At 45.0% G+C, this 24,647-nt stretch overlaps 1 protein-coding gene across 2 annotated transcripts in view; it reads left to right on the top strand.

Annotated features, from left to right (window-relative positions):
• The window catches only part of PSD3 (pleckstrin and Sec7 domain containing 3), a 1,257,010-nt gene that overhangs the window by 369,717 nt on the left and 862,646 nt on the right, over positions 1 to 24,647 (top strand). For both annotated transcript variants that reach the window (XM_029601790.1, XM_029601782.1), the window contains exon 3: positions 14,487 to 15,615. In XM_029601790.1, the coding sequence (XP_029457650.1) occupies positions 14,487 to 15,615 (1,129 nt within the window). The remainder of the gene's footprint in view (positions 1 to 14,486; positions 15,616 to 24,647) is intronic.

The following is a 24,647-nucleotide window of genomic DNA, read 5'->3' as shown; positions in this document are numbered from 1 at the left end:
ATCGCGGCAGGGACCCAGCCCCCGAGTAAGAAGGGCTCGGGCGCAGCCTAGAGGCAGCCTCGGTCCCGGCGTGGACTTGGCCCCTGAGCGAGACGAGTTCGGGCGTGGCCTAGAAGCAGCGGGTGCACCTCCTTGAGCGCGGCTGTGAAGGTACTCACCCTCTCCCCCCGCAGCTGGGAAGCGCCGAAGACAAGGTAAGGCGTACATCTTTATTGTGGTCTCCGAGGAGTAGCAGAGTCTGCATAGGTGGCAGCCCGTCAAGGGGGTCTCCATCTTGCTAAGTGCATATTGTTGGGCACACGTTGATAGGCGCCCGTTCGCTGCTAGGCGCACGTTGTTGAGTGCGCGTTGTTGAGCGCGCGTAGTTAGGCACACATAGTAGGCGCGCGTTTATAGGCGCCCGTTGTTGAGCGCTGGTTGATAGGCGCACACCTTTCGCGCATATTGCAAAGCGCAGACTCTAACGAAGTTAACAGGCGAAATGGAGCTTAAGAGAGCCCATGCTTCAGCAGAGCCGACGGGTCCAGAATCAGGCATAAGCCTCTGCTCTGCATGTAACCTCAGAGCCACACAAAACGAGGATGCAGACTTTCTATGTGCCCAATGTAAAGAGGCCCTGGGAGTCCCGGGCCAGGACCAGTTGCAGCCCAGCATACTTGCCGGTTCCTCAGGGAACACTCCGGACCTAGCAGGCAGCAGTGAGCAGCCAGAGAACCCGAGAGGCCTGGTGCTCCTGAGGCCAGATCCTGCTTCGCTCTCCTGGGTGGAATTATTCAAAGGGATTCACGCCTTTGTCACAATGCAGTCAGCTCCCCGACCGGGTCCATATGTACCGGATGACCTGGCCCCTGGGCCCTCACGGCCCAGGCGTGGCCACTCGCCACCTGAAAGCCCCACTTATGGGGATTCAGATTGCCCGGAGGATGATGACGAGCCCCCAGAGGAGGGAGAACTTCCCTCAGGGATTGAACCATATCGGACCATGAGGCGCTTCTTTCTCAAAGAGGATCTCCCACGCCTGATCTCTCAATGCCTGTCGGAACTGGTTCTCCCTGGCCATGACGCCCCAGGGGAACCTAGAATGAACCCTCTGTTAGAGGGCCTACACCAAACTTCTCACCATTTTCCCCTCCTACAAGCAGCACAGCAGCTAATTGATCTGGAATGGGCGGCGCCGGAGGCCTCATTCAAAGGGGGTCGGGCCTTGGCTGGCATGTACCCCTTAGCCCCGGCGACTAAGGAAATGTTGGCGTGCCCTCAGGTAGACGCCATAGTTAGCGCAATTGTGAAGTACACCACCATCCCGGTGGAAGGGGGGATGGCCTTCAAGGATACGCATGGACGCCATCCTGAAGCAAGCCTTTGAGGTGGCAGCCATGTCTCTACGAATTGCGACCTGCTGCACCGTGGTGACGCGTTCCTGTTTATCACAGGCTAGGAACACCACCCCAGGAGAAGAGATGGAATCAGCTCTCTCATTCCTCACTGACGCAGCCTCCGACCTCGTCCGTACGGCAGCCAAGGGAGTGTCATCCTCAGTGGCAGCCAGGAGGCAGCTCTGGCTACGTAACTGGTCGGCCGACTCCTCTTCTAAGACACGTCTCACGAGAATGCCCTTTGAGGGATCCCTACTGTTAGGCAGTGACCTCGAGAAACTGGCCAATAAATGGGGAGCCTCTCCATTACCCCAGCTACCAGAAGACAGGCCAAGGAGGAGACAGCACCTGTTTCCTAGACCATCCAGAAGTAGAACCTCTCAGCGCTTCAACCCGTACAGGACTCGCTACCAAGCACCTCGTTCGCAGACCAGGAACCTGTCCTTTCGGACTAAGCACAAGAAGAGGGGCACCGGCTCGGGTTCCGGTCCCGGCCGTACCTCGCAATGACAATCAGCCGACCCATCCGGAAGTAGCAGCCATAGGGGGCAGGCTGACCCTCTTCTACCGCAGGTGGGTCGAGATTACCTCGGACCAGTGGGTCCTCTCCATCATCCAAGAAGGGTACTACCTGGAATTTCTTCGGCTCCCGCCGGACAAGTTTGTGGAATCTCCTTGTTCGCCCCTCAAGAGGACGGCACTAGAGGTTACCTTACAGAGGCTCCTATCCCTAAAAGCCATAATCCCAGTGCCTGCAGGGGAGATGAATTCTGGGCATTATTCCATTTATTTCATAGTGCCCAAGAAGGAGGGCACTTTCAGGCCCGTCCTGGACCTCAAGTCAGTCAACCGCCACCTACGGGTGCCCAGCTTTCGCATGGAAACTCTGCGATCTGTCAAACATTCAGTACAGCCAGGGGAGTTTCTCACATCCCTAGATCTGTCTGAAGCCTACTTGCATATCCCAATCCATCGGGATCACCAGCGCTACTTACACTTCAAAGTCCTGAACCAACACTTCCAGTTTCGGGCGTTACCCTTCAGGTTAGCCACCGCGCTGCTGACCTTTATCAAGGTCATAGTTGTAGTGGCGGCGGCCCTCAGGAAGGAAGGGATTCTCGTCCATCCCTACCTGGACGATTGGCTGATCAGGGCAAAGTCACCAGAAGAGAGCCATCAGGCAACCAGCAGAGTTATTGCTCTTCTAGAGAGCCTAGGATGGGTAGTAAACCTGAGCAAGAGTTCCCTACAGCCGTCTCAGTCGTGGGAATACCTAGGAGTCCAATTCGACACCCAGGCAGACAGTCAGCCTGACCTCCAAGAGAAGAGCAAAGCTCCGGAATAGTCTGCAGGCCCTGCTGAGCGCCACCCGGCCCACGGCTTGGGATTACCTACAGGTTCTCGGCCTTATGGCATCCACTCTGGAGGTGATACCATGGGCACAGGCGCATATGAGACCATTACAACGCGCCCTCCTGTCTCGGTGGAGTCCGCGATCACAGACTTACACCGTACACCTACCTCTACCAGCCAGGGTGCGGAATCAGCTACGATGGTGGTTGCAGCAAAGCCACATGAGCCGGGGGTCCAGAATGTCTGCTCCAACCTGGACCCTGCTCACGACAGATGCCAGCCTGAACGGCTGAGGAGCGCATTGCAAAGAACTCACCGCCCAAGGGCGGTGGAACAGAGAAGAGTCAGGGTGGAACATCAACCGACTAGAGGCATGGGCAGTCAGGCTAGCGTGCCTGCGATTTGCCCACAGACTTCACAACAGAGCAGTCAGAGTGATGTCAGACAACGCCACCACGGTGGCATACATCAACCGACAGGGCGGAACCAGAAGCCAAAAGGTATCCCTAGAAATAGCCCCCCTGATGACTTGGGCGGAAGCGAATCTCCAGGACATCTCCTTCGTCCACATCGCCGGGAAGGACAACACCACGGCAGATTTCCTCAGCAGAGAAAGCTTAAGTCTGGGGAATGGCAGCTGTCGCCTACCGCTTTCCAGATGATTGTGGATCGATGGGGGATCCCGGGCATGGACCTCCTAGCGGACAGGTCCAACACTCAAGTACCCAGATACTTCAGCCACAGGCGGGATCCTCTATCCCAGGGGATCGATGCCCTGGTACAGCCATGGCCTCAGGGGATCCTGCTATATGCCTTTCCTCCATGGCCCCTGCTGGGCGCCATTATACACAAGATTCAGTGGCACAGAGGGCCTAGTTCTTCTAGTGGCCCAGGACTGGCCAAGAAGACCCTGGTACGCAGACATGAGAAGACTACTGGCAGGGAATCTATTACCCCTGCCTCCACACAGGGACCTGCTGCGGCAAGGTCCCATCCTGCACGAGGATCCAGCTCAATTCTCTCTTACGGTCTGGCCATTGAGAGGGCTAGGCTGAAGAAAAGAGGATACTCGGGGCCGGTGATAGATACACTCCTCCGAGCACGCAAGTTCTCCACATCGCTAACATATATCAGGATCTGGAGAGTATTTGAAGCCTGGTGCGACACTCACAGCACCAATCCACCAATCCCTATCATTTTGGATTTCCTCCAAGATGGACTTTAGAAGGGTCTGTCCCTCAATTCCATCAAGGTTCAAGTAGCAGCGCTTTCCTGCTACGGTCCCCGGAGTGACGGCAACAGTATCGCCACACACCCAGATGTGTCACGTTTCCTGAAAGGAGTCAAACACATTCGCCCGCCACTGAAGTGGCCAGTACCCCTGTGGAACCTCAACCTAGTTTTGGAATTTCTAGCGGGACCCGCCTTCCGACCACTTCGAGGCCTGCCCCTCCATTTGTTAACCTTGAAGATGGTGTTCCTGCTGGCTGTATGCTCAGCATGCCGCATCTCGGAGCTACAAGCACTGTCCTGCCGTGATCCGTTTCTCAGAATCACTCCAGAGGCTATCCATCTTCGCACGGTTCCTTCCTTCTTACCCAAAGTAGTCTCACTCTTCCACCTCAACCAAACCATATCCTTGCCTACCACGGAAGGTTTGAAGAAGTCAGAGGAAGGTCGAATTCTACGCCATCTCGACATCGGCAGGCTGCTGTCCAGATACCTGGAAATGTCAGACGCAGTACGGAAGACGGACCACCTGTTCGTCCTTCACAGCGGGAAGAAGCAAGGGGAAGCGGCCTCCCGGGCAACTATCGCCCGTTGGATTAAGGAAGTCATCAAGGCGGCCTACGTAGACGCAGGAAAACCTCCACTTCTGCGGGTCAAGGCTCACTCTACCAGAGCGCAAGCGGCTTCTTGGGCAGAAACTAGGATGCTGTCGCCTGCAGAGATATGCAGAGCGGCGACGTGGTCCTCCCTCCACACCTTCTCCATATTCTACCGTCTGGATGTCCAGGCCAGGGAGGACGCAGCGTTTGCGAGGGCAGTCCTGAACGGACCTCGGGCAGCCTCCTGCCCAGTCCGGGAGTAGCTTTTGCACGTCCCACTTGTTTTGAGTCCATCTGCTACACGCTAGGAAATGTTGAGATTACTTATCTGATAATCTCCTTTTCCTTAGTGTATGCAAATGGACTCAGCATCCCGCCCGGCTGCCGGCATACATGGGGATTCACAGACTCACGGTAAGCCATGTTTTCTTATGATAGGGCATCCACCCTGCCGGGTGTCGATGCCTTCCGGTTGAGAATCCTGGCAGTCTCCAGCTACTATCAATCGGTCAGGGTAATCCTGTTCATTTAATCGATCGGTCAGTTACACATATATCCATAAAGCTTTTGCAAGGAAGATTACTGAATTGCTGCATTCCTACGGGGGTATATGTACACGTGCTGACGTCAGATCCTTCTCCAACTGCTAGCACGAGCACACTATACCCACTTGTTTTGAGTCCATCTGCATACACTAAGGAAAAGGAGATTATCAGGTAAGTAATCTCAACAATATTGTATGGGGAGCCAATGTAGCGAGATCAAAACTGGTGTAATATCATATTTTTTTGTGTTGGTTAGTAGACGAGCTGCTGTGTTTTGAAGAACTTGTAGAGGTCTAATTGTGCTTTTTGGTAATCCTAAGAATAGAGTTACAGTAGTCAATACTGGAGAACAGTAAAACTTGAAGAACAGTTCTGAAATTATTTTGGTCCAGTAAGGGTTTTAACCATTTACGAGTTTGTAACTTATGATAGCCTTCTTTAAGTTTCAAATTGATGTGTTTATTTAGATTGAGTTCAGAGTCAATTATCACCCCTAAATTTCATGCATGACATCTAATTTCATCTTGTTGACTTCTAATGTCAAAAATAAGGGTTTGTTATTGTTGTTGCTGGTTCTCCGATCTAGGAATATAATTTGTTTTCTCAACATTTAGACTCAATTTCATACTGTTTAATAGCTTTTTAATCATTGCTAGATAGGGATGTGAATCGTTTTTTGACTATTTAAAATATCATCCGATATATTTTAAATTGTCAAAAATTGTTAGAGGCGCGATACAATAGGAATTCCCCCGATTTATCGTCAAAAATCGTAAATCGGGGGAAGGGGAAGGGTGGGAAAACCGGCACCCTAAAACCCACCCCGACCCTTTAAAATAAATCCCCCACCCTCCCGAACCCCCCCAAAATGTCTTAAATTACCTGGGGTCCAGTGGGGGGGTCCCGGTGTGATCTTCCACTCTCGGGCCACGGGTGCGTTAATAGAAATGGCGCCGGCGCCATTTTGGTTCCTGTCCCCCGACGTCACGAGCGCAGGAGATCGCTCCCGGACCTCCGCTGGACCCCCAGGGACTTTTGGCCAGCTTGGGGGGCCTCCTGACCCCCACAAGACTTGCCAAAAGTCCAGCGGGGGTCCGGGAGCGACCTCCTGCACTCGAATCGTATTGCCGTATTGCAAAATGGCGCCGGCCGTATGGCCATATTGCCGTATTGCAAAATGGCGCCGGCCGTATGGCCATATTGCCGTATTGCAAAATGGCGCCGGCCGTATGGCCGTACGGCCGGTACCATTTTGCAATACGGCAATACGATTCGAGTGCAGGCGGTCGCTCCCGGACCCCCGCTGGACTTTTGGCAAGTCTTGTGGGGGTCAGGAGGCCCCCCAAGCTGGCCAAAAGTCCCTGGGGGTCCAGCGGGGGTCCGGGAGCGATCTCCTGCGCTCTTGACGTCGGGGGACAGGAACCAAAATTTCTGTAAGCCTGTTTTGAAGGATGGAATGGTTTACCGAATCAAATGTTGCTGACAAGTCTAGCAGCACTAAGAAATAATTTTGTCCATTATCAAAACCTCTTAAAATCATATCATTTAAAGCAAGTAAAAGGGTCTCTGTACTGTAGTGTTTTTCCAAAACCAAACTGAGAGGGATATAAGATGCATATAGAAAGACATGATTTAATGGAACACAGTCAGCAAGGATTTACCCAAGGGAAGTCTTGCCTAACAAATCTGCTTCATTTTTTTGAAGGGGTTAATAAACATCTGGATAAAGGTGAACCGGTAGATATAGTATACTTGGATTTTCAGAAGGCGTTTGACAAAGTCCCTCATGAGTGGCTTCTAAGAAAACTAAAAAGTCATGGGATAAGAGGCAATGTCCTTTCGTGGATTACAAACTGGTTAAAAGACAGGAAACAGAGAGTAGGATTAAATGTCAATTTTCTCAGTGGGAAAGGGTAAACAGAGGAGTTCCTCAGGGATCTGTACTTGGATCAGTGCTTTTCAATATATATATAAATGATCTGGAAAGGAATACGACGAGTGAGGTTATCAAATTTGCGGATGATACAAAATTATTCAGAGTAGTTAATTCACAAGCAGACTGTGATACATTACAGAAGGACCTTGCAAGATTGGCCTTGCAAGATTGGACTTGGAAGATTGGGTATCCAAATGGAAGATGAAATTTAATGTGGACAAGTGCAAGGTGTTGCATATAGGGAAAAATAACCCTTGCTGTAGTTACACGATGTTAGGTTTTATATTAGGAGCTACCACCCAGGAAAAAGATCTAGGCATCATAGTGGATAATACTTTAAAATCGTTGGCTCAGTGTGCTGCAGCAGTCAAAAAAGGAAACAGAATGTTAGGAATTATTAGGAAGGGAATGGTTAATAAAACAGAAAATGTCATAATGCCTCTATATCGATCCATGGTGAGACCACACATTGAATACTGTGTTAAATTCTGGTCGCCACATCTCAAAAAAGATATAGTTGCGATGGAGAAGGTACAGAGAAGGGCAACCAAAATGATAAAGGGGATGGAACAGCTCCCCTATGAGGAAAGGCTGAAGAGGTTAGGGCTGTTCAGCTTGGAGAAGAGACGACTGAGGGGGGATATGATAGAGGTCTCTAAGATCATGAGAGGTCTTGAACGAGTAGATGTGACTCGGTTATTTACACTTTCGAATAATAGAAGGACTAGGGGGCATTACGTGAAGTTAGCAAGTAGCACACTTAAGACTAATCGGAGAATATTTTTTTTCACTCAACGCACAATAAAGCTCTGAAATTTGTTGCCATAGGATGTGGTTAGTACAGTTAGTGTGGCTGGGTTCAAAAAAGGTTTGGATAAGTTCTTGGAGGAGAAGTCCATTAACGGCTATTAATCAATTATACTTAGGGAATAGCCAATGCTATTAATTGCATCAGTAGCATGGGATCTTCTTATTGTTTGGATAATTGCCAGGTTCTTGTGGCCTGGTTTGGCCTCTTTTGGAAACAGGATGCTGGGCTTTATGGACCCTTGGTCTGACCCAGCATGGAATTTTAAAAATTTAAAAAATGTTATTATTTTCCAAATGTTCTGAGAGTTGTTTTTGCACTATTTTCTCTGTAATTTTTGTTAAAATGGAGAGGTTGTATATTGGTCTGTAATTATTAAATTCTAGGGGATCAAGCGTTGTTTTTTTTAAAATTGGTTTTACAATTGCACTTTTTAGTAACTGAGGATAGTTACCCTCTTGAAGGTATAAATTAATAATTTTTGCGATGGGGGTTAAAATATCATCAACCACATTTTTTAATGTGGTGATGGGAATACTATCAATCGGATGTGATGCCGGATTCATATTTCTAATGAGTTTAATTTCATCAGGGGTAACAGTATCAAAATTCATCCAAGGAGTTTGGACAATACAGAAGCTGTCTTTGCTGCTGGGAACCACAATCTGCTTGTCTCAGCACTTTGCTTAGTCAGATGGGGACCTTCCTTGTCCCATGAGGGGAACACAGCAGGTTCAGCTCTAGGCTAAAGTACAGCAGAGAAAGGAGACTTAACTACTGTGCAGGTGCGCGCAAGTTTTAAAATCAGGGGTTGGCACGTGCAAGGGGGTGCATAATTGTGCACCTTGCTCGCTCAGTCACGCTGCCTTCTCCCATTCCCTTCCCCCTAACCTGACCTTCTCACCCCTTCCCCTAACCTTTCCTCCCCGTAGCCCTACTCTAACCCCCCCCAAAAAAAATTTAATTTACCTTTTTTCACCTGCCGGTCGATTGCCGGCGCACAATCCCGAGCACAGTGGCAAATAGCCGCTGTGCCTGGAGCCTCTAACCCACCCCGCCCATGCTCCCAGCCCTTTAGTAAAGCCCCAGGACTTACACACGTCCCGGGACTTTACATGCGTTGCTGGGCCTTTTGAAAACAGGCCCGGCGCTCATAACCCTTTTAAAATCCAGCCCATAATTTACATTTTGATACCTAACATAACATTTGCATGAATATCGAAGAGTAAATTGTGCCCCTTTTTGAAGTCCATCCGGATACATGGGTAGGAAATTTTTTCTATGAGTTTGAGTAATTTTAGTAAGATCTGGGTAACTCTAGACCTTTTGTCCATAGAATAGAGACGGTCTATTACGGAAAAAGAACCTGAGAATATTGTTCCTAGCCGTAAAAAAGGCAAAAGAGACCAAGAGTGCTCTTCTTCTATCTCAGTTTCTTGAGACATTTCAAGGATCCTTGAGACATCCAGCAAGGGTAATTGTATAGGTGCATCAGCTTCGCTTTCAGAAGGTTGGGGTAGATAGTAGGCCTTCGTTATCACAGGCATTGCTGAGTCTGGCATCTTTAGCACCTGGGTAACATATGTTTTGAAAAGATCCAAAGGAGAAATTAAATTTATCACTGGAAAATTCAATATTCTTAACTTTTGGGATCTCAGTGAATTCTCTATATTTTCCAATTTTTTTATTATTTACCAACTAAGAACATAAGAACATGCTATACTGGGTCAGACCAAGGGTCCATCGAGCCCAGCATCCTGTTTCCAACAGTGGCCATTCCAGGCCATAAGAACCTGGCAAGTAACCAAAAACTAAGTCTATTCCATGTTACTGTTGCTAGTAATAGCAGTGGCTATTTTCTAAGTCAACTTAATTAATAGCAGGTAATGGACTTTTGCTCCAAGAACTTATCCAATCCTTTTTTAAACACAGCTATACTAACTGCACTAACCACATACTCTGGCAACAAATTCCAGAGTTTAAATGTGCGTTGAGTAAAAAAGAACTTTCTCCAATTAGTTTTAAATGTGCCACATGCTAACTTCATGGAGTGCCCCCTAGTCTTTCTATTATCCGAAAGAGTAAATAACCGATTCACATCTACCCATTCTAGACCTCTCATGATTTTAAACACCTCTATCATATCCCCCCTCAGTCGTCTCTTCTCCAAGCTGAAAAGTCCTAACCTCTTTAGTCTTTGTTATAAATCTGCTGCTCGGAGTTAGCAATCTGTTATCGAGCTTCTCCTGTAGAGGGAGGAGTTAGCAATCTGTTATCAATCCCTGCTGCTAGGAGTAGTAATCTGGTTATAAGTCCGCCAGGGAGTTAGCAATCTATTATGAATCACCCTGCCAAGGGGAAGAGCTAACAATTGTAATACTCCGTAGGCGGAGTTAATGATCTGTGGTAGGTTGGCTTCCCACAGAGTGGCAGTCTGTATAATACCGCTCTGGTAGTGTACGGAATGAACACTTAAGGTAAATTGGTGAATCCCTGGGCCGATGCCAGATGACATCGCCCCCAAGAGGATATCCTGAGAGGAACCAACAGCTAGGCTGGAGTATGGAGACAAACACAGATGGTTCTTTATTAGACAGGAAGTAGAACCACCAGAGGTGGCAGTAGTGAGCTGATGTGCCCGGCAGGGCTGAAGTCCCTTAGATACTGAAATTGCGGTCTCTGGGTTGCTCAGCTGTAGAGAGAGACTATAGGTAGTGAGTAGACAGGGTATGCTGGATACATAACCAGTATTCGATGATACACTCACAATTGTAGATATCTGTAATGGCTTCTATGCAACAGAGAGTCTTCAGTATATTCAGGAACAGGAGCCGTAGGTGAGTACTGGTTCCTATATGCAATCTGGAATGAGAACTCACAATATCTGTGTATGAGATGCCTTATGGAATAGAAGAGTCTTTGGAGGGTTTTAGGAACATAGGCCCTCGTGGATTGAGTACCGGTTCCTATCTGCAATCTACAATAGTAATTCACAAGATATAGGTATATGATAGCTTCTGATATAGAAGAGAGTTGAGAAGGGATTTAGGAACATGGGCCCTTGTGGATTGAGTACCGGTTCCTATCTGCAATCTATAATAGTAATTCACAAGATATAGGTATATGATAGCTTCTGATATAGAAGAAATTTGAGAAGGGATTTAGGAACATGGGCCCTCCTGGAGTGAGTACCGGTTCCTATCTGCAGTCTACAATAATGACTCTCGATCTCCATACCTGCGATAGCGTCTTAGAAGGGAGTCTTTGGAGATTAGGAACATAAGCCCTCGTGGAGCGAGTACCAATTCCTATCTGTAATAGAACTCAGTGTTCACGTCTGCGATCGCTTCCAGGTAGTAAGGAGTCTTCTGAGCATTCAGGGACGTAGGCCCTTGAGGAGCGAGTACCGGATCCCATCTTAGCAATCTGAAATCAAGAAGAGAGAGTGGGGCCCCCGAGGAGTGGGTACCCCTAGGTAAGTTTGTGGAGGCAGAGCAGCGGAGAAAGAATTCCCCCGTAGTGACGTCATCCGCTTCCACCTAGGAAGCGGGTGACGTCACTATGGGGGAATGCCCCTGAGGTTCGCTCCCTTACCGGTACAAACTCTGGAGCATGCATGCCCTTACGTCATCAGGAACATGGCAGATCCGCAGCGTCAGGCCAGCCCGGGGATTCCAGGAAGAACGGCGAGGAGAAGCCGCACAGCATCTGTCCATCAGACCCGAAGGGAGTCGCCACTAAGGTAGAGAGGGTGGAGTGAGGATGAGAACAGGCACGAACGCAACAGTCTTTCCTCATAGGGGAGCTGTTCTATTCCCCTTATCATTTTGGTCTCCCTTCTCTGTACCTTCTCCATCGCAATTATATCTTTTTTTTGAGATGCAGCGACCAGAATTGTACACAGTATTCAAGGTGTGGTCTCACCATGGAGCAATAGAGGCATTATGATATTTAACTTTTTATTTACCATTTCCTTTCTAATAATTCCCAACATTCTGTTTGCTTTTTTGACTGCCACAGCACACTGAACTGACGATTTCAATGTGTTATCCACTATGATGCCTAGATCTTTCTTGGGAGGTAGCACCTAATATGGAACCTAACATTGTGTAACTATAGCATGGGTTATTTTTCTCTATATGCATCACCTTGCACTTATCCACATTAAATTTCATCTGTCATTTCGATGCGCAAATTTCCAGTCTCACAAGGTCTTCCTGCAATTTATCACAATCTGCTTGTGATTTAACTACTCTGAACAATTTTGTATCATCTGCAAATTTGATTACCTCACTCGTCATATTTCTTTCCAGATCATTTATAAATATATTGAAAAGTAAGGGTCCCAATACAGATCCCTGAGGCACTCCACTGCCCACTCGCTTCCACTGAGAAAATTGTCCATTTAATCTTACTCTCGGTTTCCTGACTTTTAGCCAGTTTGTAATCCACGAAAGCACATCTCCACTTTTTACTTTTCCTAGAAGCCTCTCATATGGATCCTTGTCAAACGCTTTCTAAAAATCCAAGTACATTACATCTACCGGTTCACCTTTATCCACAAGTTTATTCACTCCTTCAAAAAAGTGAAGCAGATTTGTGAGGCAAGACTTCCCTTGGGTAAAGCCATGCTGACTTTGTTCCATTAAACCATGACTTTCTATATGTTCTGTGATTTTGATGCTTAGAACACTTTCCACTATTTTTCCTGGCACTGAAGTCAGGCTAACCGGTATGTAGTTTCCCGGATCGCCCCTGGAGCCCTTTTTAAATATTGGGGTTACATTAGCTATCCTCCAGTCTTCAGGTACAATGGATTAATTTAATGATAGGTTACAAATTTTTATTAATAGGTCTGAAATTTCATTTTTGAGTTGCATGTGGCATGGACATAGTTTCAATAGAGCATAACAGAGGCATTATAACATCCTCCATTTTATTTGCCGTTCCCTTCCTAATAATTCTTAACATTGGGTTTGCTTTTTTGACAGCCACAGCATTCTGAGCCGATGATTTCAATATAATAACTATGATGCCCAGATCTTTTTCCTGGGTGACAACTCCTAAAATGGAACCTAACATCATGTAGGGTTATATAGCATGGGTTATATTTCCCTATGTGCAACACCTTGCATTTGTCTACATTAAATTTCATCTGCCATAGTCTTGTTCATCTCACATATCATGCTTTTAAGCTTGGGTGTCAGATTTACTTTAGGTAGTCTATTCCTTTATAGGGGCCCCAGCATACATATCCCATTCTATATAGATCAGAAGTGTCAATTCTTCAATCTCCTGATGCCTTTCCTCCATTAATAAGGCAGGCAAAGAGAACATTTGGAAAGAAGCTTGCCATACAGGCAAAACCTAAAGTACATTCAAAGCAAGAAGCCTGTGAGAGGGAGTCAGTTGGGTTGCTAGGTGATCAATGATATAAAGGGCACTTTATTTAGATTTATTTTCTGCCTTCCAAAACAGATTATATTCAGGTACTGTAGTTATTTCCCTGTCTCCAGAGTACTCACATTCTAAGTTTTGTACTTGAAGCAATGGAGGGTGAAGTGACTTGCCCAAGGTCACAAGGAGTGGCAGTGGGATTTGAGCACTGGCTTTCCTGGTTTGTAGCCCTCTGCTCTAACCACTAGGTTATAGCAGTCTAGATCACAAGTACCCATCAGATCCCCAATAGTTTATCTATTTCTTGTAACACACTCTCAGGGATAAGCGCTGACTTTTCCAAGTCTGTCTAGCTAATAACTGTACATGGACCTTTTCTTCAGGAGAGAGAGAGAGAGAGAGAGTTACCCAGGTAGAGAGTCCATCAAGCTAGGTTGAGAGAACATTGCATAAATCTCATCTTTGGTTGAGTTTCCTCACTCCGAAGGTCAGCAAATCTTCAGAACAGAGCACTGTTCTGTTCGTACGTTTCACTTTGAATGTCAAAGTGGCCTCTAACCACTACACTCCTACCTAAATCTCACCTCTAGTAACTAGGTGGGCCTCCTATAGAGGTATAAATACCTATCTAGTATGAGGTCCTTTATAGCTAGGTTCTCTCTCTCTCTCTCTCTCTTTCCCTCTCCCAGTGGTTGTAGGTAGGAATTACAACAATTTGGGTACTTGCTGCAAAGTGCAAAAATGTTATTGCAGTCTGTGGTAATACCTATGCAAAGCACTAAGATAGTGTATTTTGCGATAAACAGCCTATTACCATAAAACATCACCCCTTTCTTATTGCGTGCAATATTTAGTGCATTTTGATAAATCCAGGCCTATATTAGTTGCTTTGACCACATCCTCCAGGCAAAAGAGATTCCATAGCTTGATTATGTAGAGCGAAGCATACTTCCTATGATTTCTCCCTTATTGCACCATACTAAATACAGCCCTATGCCCCCCCACATACAGACCCCCACATCCCTAAACATATGTCTACCACCATACCTACCCATCTGTGTTAATAAACTGACATCTTCCCACCATATACCCCACACACTTGCCTTCTATGTGTTTATCTCACAAAGGACCACAGAAAAATAGTTTAGCTTGATTCTGAGCAGAAATTACTGTAGCTGTGTTTGACTGTATGTGTGCCTGCACAAAATTCACATTTCCTTTTTTTTTTTCTTTGTTTACTAGATGATCCTGGAAACAGCAGCCTACTCCCACAGTCAGCCAGTATCACCAATGAGTTCCCGGAGTATGGGACCCTGGAGCAAGATGGAGAAAATGACTCTCTGAGGACTTCACTTGAGTTTCTAGCTGAGCATTCCACATCAAGTGCAGCAGGACAAAAGCATGACCAGCTGCAGACTGGTGAGCCCCTTCTGTGCAGCGACAGTGTTGCAGATGGGCATGGATTATGTTTGGGTCCAGCACAAGCACATCTTGAGGAACAAAATTTACAGATCATAGTCTCAGACTTCCAGACTCTGAAAAATTCAGAAGTTGTTGTAGCGTTAGAAGGGCTAAGAACTGAGCAGGTACCAAGGGGAGATAAAACGTCTGCCTACTCAGCCCTGCAAGCGGAAGGAGAATCCAATATTTCAAGTATAGACGTTGAGAGAGCCAGAAAACTGAACCCCTCATGCCAAGAAAAACTAACAGAAATACTTATTCCAGGTGAACCAACAGCCCCCAAAAAATCATATTTGTTCATAGAAAGGGATTTGGCTGCTATTTCAGAAGAGGAGACACAATCAGAATCTTCCCAGTCACAAGCAATGGAGAATGAAATTGAAGAGGTTCCCGAAGTGTGGGAGACCAGCTGTCCACTGCCCTCCGTGTCTTTCCTGGAGCAAGTCAGTCAGGTGGATTGCATTACTACTCAGACTGGTGCTAGGGGTGATGTGTCAGCACATGTTGAAAAGCCATGTTTAGGGCGCAAGGTAGATGGCTTACAAACACAATTAATTGGGAATCAGTATGCAGAAATTAAAGTGGAAGAGACTGTGCAAATGCAGCCAGTACAAAAGAAAGGGCATACATACATTTCAGCAGAGGTTTCTGGGCTAAGGGAATGGACTGATTCAGCAGCTGAAGAGGTGGTTTCACCAGCAGAAAGCCATCACACCTCAGCCCTGGTTTCCCTGCAATTAGCAAAACAGACTAAAGGTATTTGGGGTGAAACACAGAGTGATTCTACAGAGAGATCCAGGATTGGCTTGGAGACATCTTTGGTGATTGGAGGTGGGGAAGATGAAGTCTTTGTGAAAGAAGTCACCCAAGGCGACGTTGAGGAGCAGCTTGTACTCGGAGAGATGGAGAGGTATTGTACTGTAAAAGATTTCCTTACTGTAATATCTGAAGTTCTGTGCTTTCAGTAAAGTCTTTTATTGATTTTTATTTTAAAACCATGATTTGAAGCAATTTCATATTAAAGCACAAGAACAGTTTGTCATACTCGGCAACTCCTTCCTTTATCCCTGCCTCCTTCAACAATTGTGTACAGCTGCCTCTGGGACACAGGTTCAGGTAACATTTGGAGAAAGTAGAATGGATCCTTTCAGGAGAGCATTGAGCGGGCAAAATGTTCCTGTAATAGAGATTGATTTATGGGAATGATCACAAAACGTATCTTTGACTCAAAACACAGCTCAGAGTCCCTTGCTACCTTTAATAATTAAAAAAAAAGAAAAAGAAAAAAAAAGCCAAAATGGCTGGGCCAATAGCTTGGTGACAATTCTGCCTGCTGCCTAGTGGGAGATCTGGGTTTAACTGTCAAGCCTGGCTTCTACTTCTCTTGCTGGCCTAGGATTAGGGATGCTGTGTAGAGGAGAGGAGAGAATCCTAGCCACCACTCAACAGTAACACCTTGAGGGGGAGTTAAAAACAGGGAGAAAAAACTTGTGGGCTGGCACTTCCTGGCTGCAGTAATCTTACGATGCATGAAATCAACACAGTGTTGGCCGAGTACTGAAAATGCTTGTAGTACCTGCAGCTCAGGTTGGTAGGTTGCGGTGTATTGGATGCAGCGTTTCTTTTGGTAGTATTGCAGGGGAGGGGGAGGATTGTCCCTTTTGCTTGGTACTCTTAACATTCCTGGGGCAGATCACTATTCTGGTTTTTTGATATGCTGCCAAAAAATGTTGACAATTACTAGTCCAAAGTAAAATTAAAAATTGTAGCATCATGCTCTCTTGAAACCACTAAAGGTTCAGGTTTACTTTTTAGGGAAAAATAGACCAAAAGCGTACAAATCAGTTTGCTTGCATAAATTTGAATGGAATATTGTTTGCTCAGGTATTCAATTTCTTGCAATTTGAAGAAGGGGAAAAAATCCACAGAAAATATTGTGTAATCAAAAATATATATAAATAAACAAGTGGATACTGTTCCTTGATTGATAAACTTAGCACTTTTGGTAAAATTATGACAGGAGAGGTCCAAATTCAATAAGTTGGCAAGCAAATAAGCTAGCTGGATACCTTGTCTGGGATATTCAGCAAAGGATTTAATTGGCAGTGCCTTGCTGAATATACCCAGTTAACTTTATCCAGCTAAGTAGGACTTATCTAGTTAACTTTATTTAAGTAAGACTATATTTATGAAAGCATTTAATTGGCAGTACTCCACTGAATATCCCAGATAAGCAGGACAGTTATCAGCCACACAAGCTCTCTCAGAGCTTAAAAAGATGGAGCGAGGTTTCCTATGCAGCTGGCATGCAAGTCTCCTCAGTCTTTTTTTTTTCTTCTGCTAAAAGGATGCAATTTTTGCTTTAGCCACATTGTGAGTTTTCTGATCAATGTCATTTTATTTTCTTCTTAGTTTTTAATATTATTTTTCTTCCCCCCCCCCCCCCCCAAGTCTCCTTAAGAGAAAATGTTTAGTTTTCTTTCATTTTTCAGAAATTGAATTTGACTTGGTTTTGTCCCATTTTGCTATGACGGACAAGAAACTTGACTTGAAAAGGTGACTGAAATGGTCCTATAAAATGTCCATATTGGATCTTCATAACCATTGTCTCTGCCATTTGGGGCCAAACTATGATGTCCTTAGCTGTGCTGCGTATGCCCAAATATCACCCAGGGCTTTAAGATTTAAAAGTTTGACACTAAAAGAATATTTAAGTTCTCACATTTCTGCAGTAGTGAAGAGGAAGCATCCAGATGAGGGACCAGCACCTAAAATAAAAAGTTCAGCATCCTCTCAGAAGTCTCAGCACAGTCATCACTCTTTCTCTGTGAAGCAAGAGTGAAACTGTGCCCCTCAGTGCTGATGCAGCTAGGTGCTGAGACAGGACTAGTTCCAACTAATTACTCCTCAGAGCAGAGAATTAAGATACCTCTGTTTCTTGACACTGAATTGGCCATCAGTATGCAAAGAACCCTGATCCTTGTTGGCACCATCTATTTCTTGGCACAGAGATTCGGATGTCTGTGCTGAACAATCAGAAATAGTAGTCCCTTTCAATTTCAAGTTTATGCCAAATCTGGTTCCAGATTCAGAGCATTCATCAATGGGGATTCTTCCTCCTGCGGCAGAGCATCATATCTTTGTGAAAAAGATATGGCTAGACTGAATTTTCATTTTTTACAATTTCACAAACATTCCTGCCTCTCCACCACCTCCATGTCAGCTTGAATCCCTCAATATTAGAGGTGGTTTTTGTCCCATTTTAGTCCTTAGAGACCTCAGCAAACACTTAAAGAAAGAAAACTTCAGGAAGAACTATTTTTAGGAGCTATTTGGAAGCCAACAACTGACTGACCACTCTAGATCTCAAGGATGCCTTCACACACAATTCTATCCACAAGGAACACAGAATATTCCTACATTTCACCGTAGCTAATGGGCATTATTGGCATTATGTCCTCCTCTTTGGATTCTCTTGATGGACCTTTGGTCTGACCCAGTATGGCAAGTCTTAGTTTTTATGTTCTCAGCAGCATCCGGGATATTCATAAAATACCTCACAGTAGTTGGAGCCCATATAATTAAGAATAATGTCTTTGTGTTTCTCTTTTTTAGATGGCTGGCCTTATATTCAGCAATATCTGTCAAGAAGCATATGCATTCATTCTGTTTGCAATGAACATTATTCAATTGATAGGTTTCATCACCAATTTTCCAAAATCCAATCTACAACTGACACACATTCTAAATTTCAGAGGAGCTTCCCTGGATACCACACAGGGAAAGTCATTTCTCTCTTAATAGAATATGTAGGATCTAACCAGTATAATCCTAATTCTTTCCAAACAAAAGAAAATTACGGCCAGCGTCCTCATGAAAATGCTATGCCACATGGCATGTCACTCCATGCACACTTATAGCCCTGCTCTGCTTTGAGCCAAGAGGCAGGGGCACGTGAGTCCTGGGGCCAGTTCTCTCTCAATCCAACACAGTCCAGTCTCCAGGACAGAGGGGTGGAAAAAATCCTCCAAGGCCCAAGGGGGTAGGGGTGACTATTAGTTTTACTATCCTGGGGTGTATCAGTTCACTTTCACTTGTAAGGATTGTGAATGCCAACAAAATACTCAGGCTTAAGTTGAGTGTCCAAATTATTTCTTTATTGCAGAAATTCTTAATTAGCAATTCACATCAGCTCTTGTCATAATAGTGGAAGTCATAGTGCTCCAGATTTAATCTGTGCAAGTCTCTCTCAATACTTGTACCAGGGAAGACATTCACTTGTCAGGGCTTGAAAAAGCAAGGTTTCCCAGGTAGACAAGGGATATCCTAGGTGGGTGGAAAATTCCCATTCCAAATTACTGGTGAAAAAATATAAGGGCTCAGTATTTGCGCAGTCTCCCCAAAGGTACCTCTCTCCCAGGGTGAAGACTCCAGATGGGGGTCCTTAGATATATCAGAAAGGTTTTACAGTTCTCTTCTTCAGATGACAAATCAGGTTCTTTCTTAGGAAAAATCCAGATAGCAGGGAACTCAACAGCTGTCTCAAATCTCCTCTTAAAGATAAGAAGGGTTACCTTCCACAGTAACTCAAAATAGAAATCTTCACAAAAAAATAGGAAAATCTGGAAACCTCTTGCACCAAGTCACCCCTGATTCAACCCAATGTTTGTGGGATGGAGAGTAGTAGAATTTTCCTATATCCTTATTTAACCTAACTATTGGACTCCCACAGGAAGGAAACCTCAAAAGAACAAGTCCAGAAGTCTTTACATAAACACAGGAACCTACACCAGATGGTAGTGGTCCTTTCCTGTTCCAGGTGGTGTACTGTGCTTGAGGACTAACACAAAAAGCAGGGGAAACAAACTCTACTTAAAGCAGACACCCCTACTCTTCTGCTCACTAACTCAAATGCCATATTTTGCAATGTTGCAGGCTGCTTTTATTACCATCAGGTGGCTGGCTATTCCAGCAACCTCATTGGAGGAGCTGTTTCAAAATGGTGCACCTCTGCAATCTAAGTTCTACTCTCTTATCTCCTAAATCCTAGAGCCTTATTCATAATGAATCCTAAAGGGTCATTTCACCTCTTCCCTGCCCCCAGGTAAGCAAAATTTTGGGATGAGACTCATACACAAATTTTACAGTTATATCCAGTGTGTACATAAAAGGAATTTCTATATGTAACTTCAAACTACACTAAACACTTTATATGGAGATCATGTCATCCATTCCTTATCTGGGCAAGGCCTCCACTCCCAAATAGAGGTTGCACCTGGATCGGGGTGAGAGCTGACTCCACCCACAGGGAGGAGCTCTATGGGGACTCACCACGATAGGCGTGGCCTTAGCTGAGATGGACACAACAGCAAGAGACTTTATTGTACTGGAATGTAGAGGAACCCACCAAGTGGCAAGAGAGAGAGACACAGTCCAGAGGAATAGGCAGCTCAATGATATCCCCGGTAGTGGTCTATGGAGCGGGGTACGCCGGGGAATCCCTTCTTCGATGGAACTTCCTGTATTGATCCGGTAGTGGCCCGCAGCGCAGGATACGCCGATAATCACAGGAAAGTGAGAGTAGAGCTTGGATAGCAGATGGTACTCACTCTGAAGTGTGCAAGGAAGGTTGCTGAGGCGATCATGGTAGTGGTAGTGACTGTACGAGGTAGATGGTGTTGAGGTAGTCTGAGGTCCTGGAGCTCAGACGTATTTGCAGATGTAGAAACACTATCCTGCAGCACAGGGAAAGATGTAGCAAATCCTGCTGGTGAGGATGCGGTAGTGGCCTGAGGCACGGGGTACACTGCAGGGAATCCCAGCAAGGCTAGGCAGAGATGAAGCTAGGGTAGTACTCACGAAGCTTGGTTCCAGGAGATTAAGGCAGGAAGGCCCTCTGAGGAGCGGATAGCCTAGGAACGCAGAAGAGCCCTCGTGGAGCGGGTACTCAGAGCATTCACCACCGAGACAGGAACAGGAACTGGCCGACCAAGTAGAAGCGGATTCAGCAACGAGAAGAACTCCTTGCTAACTTGTCTAAGCTTAGGGCCAGTCAGCTTAAATACAGTGAGGTGGTGACATCATGCAGAGGGGACGCCTCTGAGGTTCCCGCCATGACGTGTATTAAAGATGGCCCATGCACGCACTAGGTATCTCCAGGAACAAGATGGCGGTTGGCATTGCCCATGCCGTCCTGGGGATGCCAGGGAGGTCAGCGTTTGCTGGGGTTCGCTGGCAGAGGCCACCACTCTTCTGAGAATTGACGATGTAGCAGGTGCAAGACCGGGTGCCCCCGGGTTCAACATGCGGGTTGTTTTAGTATCCACGTAAGCACCATATCAATATACGCTTACTTTTTTTTATAGAAATCCTCTCCAAGATATCACAGTTGGGGGATTATCACATACGCCTCGGGGGAGATTTAAATTGTATAATTGACCTACAATGGGACAGAAATGCTGGTGCCTGAGGCACAAAGGCACTCTTTTTTTTTTTTTTTTTTTTTTTTTTTTTTAATGCACCACCTGAAATTAGTAGATCTTTGTGGGTATTACATCTGGGAGAGAAGTTCACCCATGTAGCCAGGGTCACACAGGATGCAGTCTCGAATTGATTATCTATTGGTCTCTGAAGATCTCTTATCCAGGTTCTCCCAGGTTAGTATAGAAAATTTAGTGATCTTTGATCATTGCCCTGTGTTAGGTACCTTGGAGTTCTCATCATACGCACGCTCAATACATGGAGCTTGCCTTCTGAATGATCCATATTTCTCTAGGTTTTTGCAACAAAAATAGCAGGAGTATTTAGAATCCAATTGCCAACATTTAAACAACCCGATATTGTTCTGGGAAACAGCTAAATCTGTTCTAAGAGGAGAAATCATTAGCTATGTCCGCTATAAACGGAAGAAGCTAAATGCAGACATTATTAAGTTATGGAAAATTTTGAGGACTCATAAATGTAATCTTGAGAGTGATGTCCAAGGAAAAGCCGGGGCAAATTTAAAATGATTCAAAATGCGCTTAATATTTTGCTTCATCTCCAGGCGGAGTGGTCACTATGGCGAATGCGCAGTAAACTGTTTCAGTTTGGGAATAAACTGGGGAGACTGCTTGTGAGTCTTATCCGTGGCCAAGAGCAATCTAAATTCATCTAGTCTATAAAAAATGGGAATAGAGCGTGTCTGACTAACAAGTAGCAGATTGCTGCAATGTTTTCTGCGTCCTATCAAAAGTTGTTTGTGGATGACTCTGGAAGTGTTCAGGAGATGGATACGTTTTTGGAGGAGATTGAGTGCCCTGAACTCTGAGTCCAACCTTCAAAAACTTAATAGACCCATTGAGAAATCAGAGAAGCTATTTTATCTTTGCTTTGTATGAAAGCCCTGGGCACTGATGGTTTTGGTGTCCTCTTTTACAAAGTTTTGATGGAGAAGTTACCGGATATCCTGTGTTCAACCTTTGAAGCAATGTATACTAATGGTAAAATGCCTGATACCGTGAGAGAAGCATAAGAACATAAGAAAATGCCATACTGGGTCAGACCAAGGGTCCATCAAGCCCAGCATCCTGCTTCCAACAGTGGCCAATCCAGGCCACAAGAACCTGGCAATTACCCAAACACTAAGTCTATTCCATGTTACCATTGCTAATGGCAGTGGCTATTCTCTAGGTGAACTTAATAGCAGGTAATGGACTTCTCCAAGAACTTATCCAATCCTTTTTTAAACACAGCTATACTAACTGCACTAACCACATCCTCTGGCAACAAATTCCAGAGTTTAATTGTGCGCTGAGTAAAAAAGAACTTTCTCCGATTAGTTTTAAATGTGCCCCATGCTAACTTCATGGAGTGCCCCCTAGTCTTTCTACTAGCCGAAAGAGTAAATAACCGATTCACATCTACCCGTTCTAGACCTCTCATGATTTTAAACACCTCTATCATATCCCCCCCTCAGTAGTCTCTTCTCCAAGCTGAAAAGTCCTTACCTCTTTAGTCTTTCCTCATAGGGGAGTTGTTCCATTCCCCTTATCATTTTGGTAGCCCTTCTCTGTACCTTCTCCATCGCAATTATATCTTTTTTGAGATGCGGCGACCAGAATTATACACAGTATTCAAGGTGCGGTCTCACCATGGAGCGATACAGAGGCATTATGACATTTTCCGTTTTATTCACCATTCCCTTTCTAAATAATAATTCTAATAATTCCAAACATTCTGTTTGCTTTTTTGACTGCCGCAGCACACTGAACCGACGATTTCAATGTGTTATCCACTATGACACCTAGAACTCTTTCTTGGGTTGTAGCACCTAATATGGAACCCAACATTGTGTAATTATAGCATGGGTTATTTTTCCCTATATGCATCACCTTGCACTTATCCACAATAAATTTCATCTGCCATTTAGATGCCCAATTTTCCAGTCTCACAAGGTCTTCCTGCAATTTATCACAATCTGCTTGTGATTTAACTACTCTGAACAATTTTGTGTCATCTGCAAATTTGATTCTCACTCATCGTATTTCTTTCCAGATCATTTATAAATATATTGAAAAGTAAGGGTCCCAATACAGATCCCTGAGGCACTCCACTGACCGCTCCCTTCCACTGAGAAAATTGTCCATTTAATCCTATTCTCTGTAGTTTTGCCTAAACTGGGTAGAAATGCTCAGCTCCCCTCATACAGGCCCATTTCTCTTCTCAATTTGTACGTCAAAATATTTGCCAAAATTATAGTGACTCGACTAATGTTTATTATGCCCAAACTGATATCCTCTGACCAAGTGGGATTTGTGTATGGGAAGTGCTCCATGGTCAATACTCACAAACTATGTATGGCATTAGAATTTTGTACATACAGATCTATTCCAGAACCCCTAGAAGTGAGCTGCAATGCTGAAAAGGCATTTGAGAGTATCCTGGCCCTTCTTGTTTAGAGTTCTCAAAAAACTTGGTTTCCTGGGGAAGATCTCTGATTATATTGTATTATATTTGAACACCTCTTCTAGAATCTTAGTCAATGGGCTGCTCTCGGAGACTATTTATCTTCAGAGAGGAACTCGTCAGGACTGCCTGCTGTCCCCCTTACTGTTCATATTAACTGTGGAATCCCTGGTGTCAAAACTGCAGAACTCAGCAGCGGTCACAGGGATGTAGTTACATAATTTCTAAGTTAAAAAATTACTCTTTGCAGATGACATCCTTTTGTTGTTTTCGAATGCCAGAATGGTTTTACCTGCAGCTCTTCAGATCTTATTGGATTAACAAAGGGTTTCTGGTTTCAAATTGAATCTGGATAAGACAGAAGCTCTTGATGTGTCTGACTCTTTACTCCAAAATTGGGTGAATTTCACAGTTAAATGAGCAGCGGATCATATTAAATATTTAGGATTAAAACTTCCTAATGGCCCCCCCTTTATTTGAAAAACTCTGTAAGCAATTGGAGAGTTGGCAATCAATTCCTTTAATGTTAATGTGGCATTGATCAAGATAGTTTTGGTACCTAAACTATTATATTTGCTAATGATGCTCCCCCTCTTTTTAAAAGTAAAAGATCAAAGACATATAGGATGGGAGGTTTTTATGGATTGGTAAGAGGGCTTGTTTGATGTATTCTTCCTTAATGGTTCCAAAAGCTCGTGGAGGGCTGGGTCTCTGACTTTTGCATATATGCCTGGGCAGCTAATTTGAGGTTTGTGGGTGACTTGCTGAATGATATATCTGACTATCCTGATTAGCAGATAGTTCATTCTTTGTGTTCCCCCTTTGGTCCCAGATATGTTCTTCATGCTAAAGCAGAAGAAATACGAGGGGTTCTTATGCCTTCCCTTTTGGTCAGGAAAATATGGTCCTTGATTCATGCTGAGATGTCATTAGCTGTTCAAGTATTGCCCCAGTTGCCTCTCCGTGGAAATGCTAACTTTCCTTCATATTGTTTGC

The sequence above is a fragment of the Rhinatrema bivittatum genome, chromosome 1 (genome assembly GCF_901001135.1).
Source record: "Rhinatrema bivittatum chromosome 1, aRhiBiv1.1, whole genome shotgun sequence".
Taxonomy (NCBI): Eukaryota; Metazoa; Chordata; class Amphibia; order Gymnophiona; family Rhinatrematidae; genus Rhinatrema; species Rhinatrema bivittatum.
This window is presented reverse-complemented; position numbering and strand designations above follow the sequence as displayed.